At 37.0% G+C, this 11,164-nt stretch overlaps 1 protein-coding gene across 4 annotated transcripts; it reads right to left on the reverse strand.

Moving 5' to 3' along the window:
- Window positions 1–534: 534 nt before the first annotated feature.
- LOC111868392 lies at window positions 535–10,781 on the reverse strand. 4 transcript variants are annotated; one of them, XM_033753029.1, is made up of 6 exons: window positions 10,042–10,781; window positions 6,125–6,608; window positions 4,345–4,463; window positions 2,749–2,884; window positions 1,280–1,460; window positions 538–943 (listed from the first exon to the last, which is right to left on the reverse strand). In XM_033753029.1, exons 1-4 carry the CDS (start codon window positions 10,065–10,067, stop codon window positions 2,839–2,841), a joined length of 675 nt encoding a protein of 224 aa, XP_033608920.1. In that variant the 5' UTR covers window positions 10,068–10,781; the 3' UTR covers window positions 538–943; window positions 1,280–1,460; window positions 2,749–2,838. The 4 variants fall into 4 exon arrangements, 3 of the variants coding, with proteins under 3 accessions (XP_023714743.1, XP_033608920.1, XP_033608919.1); XR_004513446.1 differs by lacking the exons at window positions 6,125–6,608; window positions 10,042–10,781 and adding an exon at window positions 5,162–5,270 and having other exon boundaries at window positions 535–943; XM_033753028.1 differs by lacking the exon at window positions 10,042–10,781 and having other exon boundaries at window positions 539–943; window positions 6,125–6,932.
- Between the last annotated feature and the right edge of the window lie 383 nt (window positions 10,782–11,164).

The following is an 11,164-nucleotide window of genomic DNA, read 5'->3' on the forward strand; positions in this document are numbered from 1 at the left end:
TTAAGAAAGAGGATGTCGATGTAATAGTGTGAGAACAGGTATGAGTAAAAAACACTGTGAAGAGAACTGGAGTTTTGAAGATATAAAACTTATTTCCATTCACATTTCTGCCGAAAAGGAACGAAAAAGAAAGCCACTGGGATGACCTTCTGAAAGAAGTAATTTAATTAGAATTGTTTCATTTTGGTCTGTCACACTAATATTATGAAAAAGTTAAATAGTTCCATTCAGTGTGACTGGTTATGATTTTCTTATTTCAATTATTCATGCCCTTACATGTTTCGGTCTTCACAGACCATCTTCAGAGGGACACCCTTTACATCAATACAGTTAGAAACCACTATTACAGTACATGTTCTAAAAGTTAAAATATATACATAGAATATAAATAATATATAATTGGCTGTAAAACCTAAAGTCTTTACAACTACAGCAGCTGTTACAATACTTTAAAATATTTATAGTTAGTTTGTTAAGATTCTATTGGAATTTGTAAACCAAGCTGGTTCATGTTGTCCCTCTTATTATTTCTTTTTAAGGGGGCCAAACGTGTGCCACCTTGTCATTCTCGAGAAGAGGGTTCTGCAAATATATTATGGGTATATTGTATTATTTCATCAATCCTATTATGTTTTGTAAAGACTTTTGTTACTTTGTCCTACCTTTAATGTTGTCCTGTATGTGTCTGTGGCCCGCTCTGTTGCTTTTACTGTTCTAGGTTGTGTTGTACCGCGTATTTATATTCCTTGTGTCTGTGACGTTAGTGTGGGCGTGTACTGATGTTGTATTATGAGGTCGAATATGATATACTGGTTGTCACTTTCCTTTGTGTGTTTTTGTTCTTCTATCAATTTGTTGAGCTTATTAAAGCGATATATAGGGTGGCAAGAGTATCCCTCTCAAGATGGTCTCTGAAGACCGAAACATGTAAGGCCATGAATAACTGAAATAAGAAAATCATAACCAGTCACACTGAACAGAACTATTTAACTTTTTCATAATATTAGTGTGACAGACCAAAATGAAACAATTCTAATTAAATTACTTCTTTCAGAAGGTCATCCCAGTGGCTTTCTTTTTCGTTCCTTTTCGGCAGAAATGTGAATGGAAATAAGTTTTATATCTTCAAAACTCCAGTTCTCTTCACAGTGTTTTTTACTCATACCTGTTCTCACACTATTACATCGACATCCTCTTTCTTAATCATCCCTATTCATGGACTGTTTTATAGTAAATACATATTCAGCAAAAGCAAAAATATCAACTGCATGTCACTTACCAGTCAAATAATAAGTCAGTTTTGTCCTCCCGCTCATACCAAATGAGGACAGAATTGAGGAAACTAAGAATGCAGTCAACATAATATGATTCAGCCAGAATGTCACCATTACCAGTTTCTCCCTATCCATTGTTACCATATCTGGCCTCATATCTTCTGACTTTAGAGAGGACTGAAATATCTATAACAAAAGAATATTGTCTGCAAATATGATGTATGCCAGTTGGACACTTGGATGTTAATATATTTGGATGTACTTTTTGTTGTTAAGTTATACTCTTAGAACACAAAGATTCCATGGAAATGATTCATCCTAGATAAGCTCACATCCACTCTGCTGGTCACAGAATTCTTTGCCTTTACAAATTCCAGAAGTTCATTCCTGTGTTCACAAGAGCCTGTCAATGGACCCTCTCCTGAGTCAGTTCAATGAGGTCCACACTTTCACATTACACAGGGGGCGGACAAAATAATGGAAACACTAAGAAACAGAGGAACAGAATTTGTGTGGGGTATACTGAAAGAGCTTCAGTTGGCAACACTGAATGTTCTTTTTCTGTTTATTTACACTCTGTAGTACTCATGCCAGTGCATTAGTGATTATGTTGAGTGACAGTATATGTGAAAGAATAAAAAATTGGGAGACCTGTCCGATTTTGAAAGTGGACAGATTGTTGGTGCACATTTAGCTGGAGCATCTGTGACAAAAACTGCCACATTATTAAGTGTATCAAGAGCAAAAGTTTCCAACAGTATCATGGTATTCTGTTGCTCCCATTATTACCCTTCATGGCTGAATTACTGCAAGGGGGTACATGAACAGTTTGAGTAATCAGGTGCATCCCATGATCCAGACTATTTCTGAAAAACAATGCAGTTTTCCAAGATGAAAATGCCCCCATTCACACAGCTGAAACTGTTCAGTCATCGTGTGAAGAACATGAAGATGAACTCCTACATCTTACCTGACCCGCACGATCACTAGATTTGAACATCACTGAACCACTATGGTCAGTTTTGAAGATTAGAGTGAGGAACAGACTCTCACCTCCAACATTTCTAAAGCAACTTGAAGATGTTCTTCAAGAAAAAATAGTATAAAATTCTGCTAGAGACTGTTTGAAACTTGTATGAGTCCCTTCTAAGGGCTGCGGCTGCACTGAAGGCAAAAGGTGGTCCAACACCATATTAATAAAGGAACATGTACACTATCTGTGATGTTTCCAATATTGTCTTCAACACTTATATTTCTTTACGATCCATATTAATATCAATATCCTATTTATACCTAGGCCTCCAAACGTCTCTGACCTTGATTTTTTCTGACTTAATACTCGTATTTTGCTTGTACTTCTCATCTCCCATATGTGGGCTACATGTCTGGTCCATCCCATATTACTTCATTTGCTTACCCTAATATTTGGTATTATAAAATAAAAGTATGGTATGACATTCAGCTGATGCAGTACCTCTGATATGTGAATAGTTCCAGTGCTGTCAGATCCATCATTTGATGAAACATCTAAATACAGGTCATGCAGATCTATTTGTTTCAGCACTCATGTGTGCAAGAGGGACAACCATAAGCTTCCACAGTGTAATGCCCTGGAAACAACACTGTTATATGCTGGGACAGTTCACATAAATAATATGCAAATAAATTTACAATACTAACTTGTATGTGCAAACTGTACAGATTATACAAAATAAATGCAGTGTGTAGGGTGTGTCTGACTTTTGAAATTACTAAATGGATGCAAACAAAATTTGTTGCTGGGGAGGTCTCACGGTGGAAGCTGTAAGAGATCTAATTTTTGTCCATATTATATCTTTACATCAGTGTTTCCCAAAGGAGGTAATTTTTAGTCTACCTACATATGGTTTTACAACATGTTAAAACATTTCTGCTTGTGAAAGGGGAGGGCTCAAGAAGAAAAACCCTTGTCTCTGGTGGAAATGTGAACAGCCAGCTTCTACTGTGTCCTAGTGGTTCTAAAACGTTTCACATATCTGACAGCAAGCACACAAATGCCAAAAATCATAAACAAGAAACAAGTTTCTGGATCCTTCTGTATGTAAGTAAGAATTACTTCATCCATTAGAAATTTAAGAGACACAATTCAATAGTCAGGTGACCAGTGTTCCACGTAAGCCATGACAGTGACTGGCTGGATGACCTAGGGGTCAGAGTTCGAGTCCCAGTAGGGTCAAGAATTTTCACTTCTCCATGTCTTCCAGACTGCGTCTGGGGTCCAAACAACCTTCTGTCCAATGAGTTTTGAGGTCTCTTTCCCCAGGAGGTAAAGAGGCCAGGACGTGAAGCAGACCACTTACCTCCAACTAGTGCCAAGGTCAAGAAAAATGTGGATCTATACAGCCACTCCCCCATACACCTTCATGGTGCTTAATTAGTTAAAAACAGGGACAACCTTACCTTACCTTACCAGTGTTTCAGTTTTGGTTTTACTGTCATGGGCCTACAATGCACGCAGCCACATAAGAAAGACACATCATAAGAAACAGTATATACACGATTAAAACATAAGAAGAACGACTCCCATAGCAGATGAATGGCATTACACAAGAGTTTGATATGTGACATGTAAGATAATTGATCTTGGCAAGTTTTAATATATAAATTTTAAAATTTTATTATTGAACGACGACAAACTACATTTAATCTTACAGTGTTCTCATCATAACTGCAATTGAAGACTGATACAATGGTCTCCACATGGGTTATTAAATATAAAAATAGCTATGATAAGACAATGTCATTTGGGGTTAAACATTACTCTTCTGTGCCACAGCAGATCTATTTGACACTCACAACAATGCGAAGTTGTAATGAATTAACTCCTCTGAAGCTTCAAATAATTCCAATATTTGCAAGCAGTAAAGAATTACCATTCTGCAATGCTGACAGGTATATTAAGCTAGATGGAAAGGATACTGAAAGGTCAAAGCAAGTACTGCATTCCTCCCATCAACAATCTTTATTTTTCAGCAAATAAAATAAGTCTTAAAAGAAAAAAACAAAAAACAAGAGAGACTTGTAAACATACCTTTTTGCAGCGATATGAGTGATGTTTTTCACTTCCTTGGCATCAAAAGCAAGCATCAGGAGTTTAAATCGTTCATTTAAAATATCATACTTTGAAAATATCTTGTAGTAATACACGGACTGAAAAAAGGAACAGGATAAAAAAGTGAAATTTTAAGTAAACTTAGAAAATTCTTCACTTATTTGCTACTTTATATAGCATTATCTGGAATTCCAAGAAGTAGATTTCTCTTTTAAAAGCTGAGTGTCATTCAGCTGTCAAGAAACATTCTGGCTATATTGAACCCAAGGGTTCATTGCTTATTACCATCTTCGCAAGCGCCTGCCACTGGACCCTACCTTGAGAGTTTAACCTGCCAACATCGTCACACCTCATTTTTTAAGTTTCATTTAAATTTATTGTTCCATCTATGTCTAGATCCCCCAAGTGTTCTCCTCCCTTCAGGATATCCAACTAAATTCTTGTATGGATTTATCATCTCCCCATGCAGCCTGCATGCCCCACACACATAATTCTCATTGATTTGATCACATACTCATAATATTCGCTGAAGTGTAAAAATTACAAAGCTCCTCATTATGTAATTTTCTTTATACTCCTTACAATTTTCCTTTTCTCAAACAATTTTTTTCTATTTTCACCCTTAGGGTACTTCATAATTATTATCAAGAACAGATATGGCACGTTTTATGGATCTGCAGCTTTCAATATTTCCCACCTAGAAGACATGTTAAGTGGAAAAGTACTGATATGCAAAGGTACTTGTTACTTAAGAAAAGGCTTGGTGGTATATGTGTAAAAGTGACAAAGGAATTACTTGCAGGCATTAATTCCAGTCTGGATGCATATAATTCAGATATGGTATCAGGGGCACACAGTAGCATAGTTGGTTGAGGGGCTATGCTACAAGCTGTAAGGTCACAGGTTCAAGTCCCGATGAGGTCATTGGAATATTTTCAATTGACCTAATCCTTCCAGCCGCACTATGGCCCTGGCGTTCTCTCAGCCTCTAACAGAAACGAGTACCAAGAATTAATTAAATAAGTTTCCTGGGGAGTAAGGTGCAGCCAACGTGAAAGACTGACAACCTTACCACCATCTTTGAGCCGATTGTCTAGATAATGTGGGAGCCTCAATGTCTCACAACCCAATGGGCCTTCACAGCCTGGTACAGAGATAGCTTTACTTACTTTTATTTTACTATATAAATCAAGAAGTCAGAAATAACAGCAATAGCTATGAGACTGTTTTAGTTATGAGCAAACAACATTTGTTCTTAACTCACACACTGAAGTCAGTGTCAAGAAAATCAGGCTATTTTCATAATAGCGATGACATAATGGTGATGGTATATCAAGTGTAAATATTACCATAGGTCCCCTGATCATTCCTCCTCCCTCATTCCCTCCTTAATGTAAGTATTCACATTAGATAAGGAACTAATCCTATGTTTCTTAAAACTGGCTAGAAACCAGAATGAGAAAGTCATTTAGGTATGATGATCCTCCTCCATGTGCTTTGATGTCATGTTGATCTTGAATCAAATTCATATAACAACTGATACTTTTATTTAGTTTATGAATCATTTAACAAACCTGAAATAAATACTGAACTTCACACCTAAAATGAATTAGGTACAACATAAGTCTGTACAAGTCAGCATTTTGCATGTACTATGGAACTGAAAGCATAACTTATGAGAAAGAAGTTAAGACAATACAAACTTTTAAGTAGTAAATATCCTTGAGAAAGAGACTGAATACTATATCAAAAGACTCACACTCTTGTAATGTCTGATGAAGGACTCACACACTGCTATGGAATAAAGAGCTGTCAGAAGGTGATCCTCCAACAGACAAACATCACTGAATGATATTTTCCCCATAAAATCTTCTTGCTCTGAATCAACCTTTATCTCCTCTTCGTCCCTTTTGTTCAAACTTCCAGGTAACTTTGAAATTAGTGTAACTGAGAAAATTAATAATATTATATACTGAACAATTTCCTCCTCTGATTCAACTGCATCTTCTCCATCAATGCATGATTTCCCAGTACTCTGGTGGTTTTCATCAAGCAGATATTTTGTCTGTAAATGTTTGATGTTAACATTCAGCAGACCTTTCAAATTTTCTGCATACAGACAAACAGCTGTTAGCTTGTGTTCCCTAGTAGCAAGCTTAGAGGACATACAGTTGAGGAATATTAAACAAAGTTTAAGTACAGTTGATGAAATGGATGCATGATCATTATCAGCTTGGAAGCACCTTGCAGCTGCATGAAGGAAAGACATGACTGTAACCACAGTGTGGTCAACTGATGCAACTGATACGTCCTCCCTGCAATGAAAACAACTTCATTTAGAATCCAAAACATAAAATTTAACCATTTTGTTCAGAATCATTAATTTTCACATCTCCTTTCTAAACACCTAAGATTAAATTAAAGATATAAAACTGTAATTTTACCTTTTGCTTTGTACGACTGTGAAATCAGTCACATTATAAAGGAAGAACATCCTTGTACATTGAGTGTGTTTGGGAACAAAGTGTTAAGGAGATTATTTGGACCTAACTATGAAGAGTACTATGGCCTGGGATGTGACAACNTCTGGTGGAAATGTGAACAGCCAGCTTCTACTGTGTCCTAGTGGTTCTAAAACGTTTCACATATCTGACAGCAAGCACACAAATGCCAAAAATCAGAAACAAGGAACAAGTTTCTGGATCCTTCTGTATGTAAGAATTACTTCATCCATTAGAAATTTAAGAGATACAATTCAATAGTCAGGTGACCAGTGTTCCACGTAAGCCATGACAGTGACTGGCTGGATGACCTAGGGGTCAGAGTTCGAGTCCCAGTAGGGTCAAGAATTTTCACTTCTCCATGTCTTCCAGACTGCGTCTGGGGTCCAAACAACCTTCTGTCCAATGAGTTTTGAGGTCTCTTTCCCCAGGAGGTAAAGAGGCCAGGACGTGAAGCAGACCACTTACCTCCAACTAGTGCCTAGGTCAAGAAAAATGTGGATCTATACAGCCACTCCCCCATACACCTTCATGGTGCTTAATTAGTTAAAAACAGGGACAACCTTACCTTACCTTACCAGTGTTTCAGTTTTGGTTTTACTGTCATGGGCCTACAATGCACGCAGCCACATAAGAAAGACACATCATAAGAAACAGTATATACACGATTAAAACATAAGAAGGACTCCCATAGCAGATGAATGGCATTACACAAGAGTTTGATATGTGACATGTAAGATAATTGATCTTGGCAAGTTTTAATATATAAATTTTAAAATTTTATTATTGAACGACGACAAACTACATTTAATCTTACAGTGTTCTCATCATAACTGCAATTGAAGACTGATACAATGGTCTCTACATGGGTTATTAAATATAAAAATAGCTATGATAAGACAATGTCATTTGGGGTTAAACATTACTCTTCTGTGCCACAGCAGATCTATTTGACACTCACAACAATGCGAAGTTGTAATGAATTAACTCCTCTGAAGCTTCAAATAATTCCAATATTTGCAAGCAGTAAAGAATTACCATTCTGCAATGCTGACAGGTATATTAAGCTAGATGGAAAGGATACTGAAAGGTCAAAGCAAGTACTGCATTCCTCCCATCAACAATCTTTATTTTTCAGCAAATAAAATAAGTCTTAAAACAAAAAAACAAAAAACAAGAGAGACTTGTAAACATACCTTTTTGCAGCGATATGAGTGATGTTTTTCACTTCCTTGGCATCAAAAGCAAGCATCAGGAGTTTAAATCGTTCATTTAAAATATCATACTTTGAAAATATCTTGTAGTAATACACGGACTGAAAAAAGGAACAGGATAAAAAAGTGAAATTTTAAGTAAACTTAGAAAATTCTTCACTTATTTGCTACTTTATATAGCATTATCTGGAATTCCAAGAAGTAGATTTCTCTTTTAAAAGCTGAGTGTCATTCAGCTGTCAAGAAACATTCTGGCTATATTGAACCCAAGGGTTCATTGCTTATTACCATCTTCGCAAGCGCCTGCCACTGGACCCTACCTTGAGAGTTTAACCTGCCAACATCGTCACACCTCATTTTTTAAGTTTCATTTAAATTTATTGTTCCATCTATGTCTAGATCCCCCAAGTGTTCTCCTCCCTTCAGGATATCCAACTAAATTCTTGTATGGATTTATCATCTCCCCATGCAGCCTGCATGCCCCACACACATAATTCTCATTGATTTGATCACATACTCATAATATTCGCTGAAGTGTAAAAATTACAAAGCTCCTCATTATGTAATTTTCTTTATACTCCTTACAATTTTCCTTTTCTCAAACAATTTTTTTCTATTTTCACCCTTAGGGTACTTCATAATTATTATCAAGAACAGATATGGCACGTTTTATGGATCTGCAGCTTTCAATATTTCCCACCTAGAAGACATGTTAAGTGGAAAAGTACTGATATGCAAAGGTACTTGTTACTTAAGAAAAGGCTTGGTGGTATATGTGTAAAAGTGACAAAGGAATTACTTGCAGGCATTAATTCCAGTCTGGATGCATATAATTCAGATATGGTATCAGGGGCACACAGTAGCATAGTTGGTTGAGGGGCTATGCTACAAGCTGTAAGGTCACAGGTTCAAGTCCCGATGAGGTCATTGGAATATTTTCAATTGACCTAATCCTTCCAGCCGCACTATGGCCCTGGCGTTCTCTCAGCCTCTAACAGAAACGAGTACCAAGAATTAATTAAATAAGTTTCCTGGGGAGTAAGGTGCAGCCAACGTGAAAGACTGACAACCTTACCACCATCTTTGAGCCGATTGTCTAGATAATGTGGGAGCCTCAATGTCTCACAACCCAATGGGCCTTCACAGCCTGGTACAGAGATAGCTTTACTTACTTTTATTTTACTATATAAATCAAGAAGTCAGAAATAACAGCAATAGCTATGAGACTGTTTTAGTTATGAGCAAACAACATTTGTTCTTAACTCACACACTGAAGTCAGTGTCAAGAAAATCAGGCTATTTTCATAATAGCGATGACATAATGGTGATGGTATATCAAGTGTAAATATTACCATAGGTCCCCTGATCATTCCTCCTCCCTCATTCCCTCCTTAATGTAAGTATTCACATTAGATAAGGAACTAATCCTATGTTTCTTAAAACTGGCTAGAAACCAGAATGAGAAAGTCATTTAGGTATGATGATCCTCCTCCATGTGCTTTGATGTCATGTTGATCTTGAATCAAATTCATATAACAACTGATACTTTTATTTAGTTTATGAATCATTTAACAAACCTGAAATAAATACTGAACTTCACACCTAAAATGAATTAGGTACAACATAAGTCTGTACAAGTCAGCATTTTGCATGTACTATGGAACTGAAAGCATAACTTATGAGAAAGAAGTTAAGACAATACAAACTTTTAAGTAGTAAATATCCTTGAGAAAGAGACTGAATACTATATCAAAAGACTCACACTCTTGTAATGTCTGATGAAGGACTCACACACTGCTATGGAATAAAGAGCTGTCAGAAGGTGATCCTCCAACAGACAAACATCACTGAATGATATTTTCCCCATAAAATCTTCTTGCTCTGAATCAACCTTTATCTCCTCTTCGTCCCTTTTGTTCAAACTTCCAGGTAACTNATGATCATTATCAGCTTGGAAGCACCTTGCAGCTGCATGAAGGAAAGACATGACTGTAACCACAGTGTGGTCAACTGATGCAACTGATACGTCCTCCCTGCAATGAAAACAACTTCATTTAGAATCCAAAACATAAAATTTAACCATTTTGTTCAGAATCATTAATTTTCACATCTCCTTTCTAAACACCTAAGATTAAATTAAAGATATAAAACTGTAATTTTACCTTTTGCTTTGTACGACTGTGAAATCAGTCACATTATAAAGGAAGAACATCCTTGTACATTGAGTGTGTTTGGGAACAAAGTGTTAAGGAGATTATTTGGACCTAACTATGAAGAGTACTATGGCCTGGGATGTGACAACATTTAGTCTGGTAGAACTTTACTGGTGTTTTGGAGAAATGCACTGCCTCCATCTTCAGGGTAAAAGAGTAATCATGAATGAAATCAAGCACTTTGCCTGCTGCTTCTGTGTTGAGGAGTAAGCAAAGTAAGCAAGCAGCAAGCAGCATTGCCTGGCTTATGCTTCCACCCTGACGATGAAGGCAATAGGTTTCTCCAAAAACACTGAAAATTTCTACCAGACTATACTACATCATATCCCACAAGAAAACACTCTTCAACTACATGTATCCATGCAGGACTGACTGACTGATTCTTACTTCCTTTAATAATGCTGCTTTAACTGCAAGGCTTATGTAGTATTAAACAGATAGGAAGATAACAATGGTAAAGTTAAAGGTAGAGCCATCCCTGTGACAGGCTGTAAAGACCCATAGGGTTGGGGGATGTCAAGGCTCCCACATTTTCTAGACAATGGGTTCACAGATGGTGGTGAGGTGTGGGCCTTACATGCCAGCCGCCCTTTACAGCCAGGAAGATTCCTGGTACTCATTTCTGCTAGAGGCTGAGTTGACCCCAGAGCCATAGTGCGGCTGGAAGGATGAGGTCAATTTAAAAATCCAGTGGCTTCATCACAAATCAAACGCATGACCTTCTGACTTGTAGCACAGTGCCTCAACCAACTTTGCTACCACATGCCTCAAGATAATAATGGACTGCTTAATAATCATAATAGCTTAGTGGTCTTCCTCCTCCTCCTTCCCTTCAGCCATCATTTTCTTACTTATTAAAAATTTTTAGGTT

The sequence above is a fragment of the Cryptotermes secundus genome, unplaced genomic scaffold (genome assembly GCF_002891405.2).
Source record: "Cryptotermes secundus unplaced genomic scaffold, Csec_1.0 scaffold8787, whole genome shotgun sequence".
In the NCBI taxonomy this organism is placed as follows: domain Eukaryota; kingdom Metazoa; phylum Arthropoda; class Insecta; order Blattodea; family Kalotermitidae; genus Cryptotermes; species Cryptotermes secundus.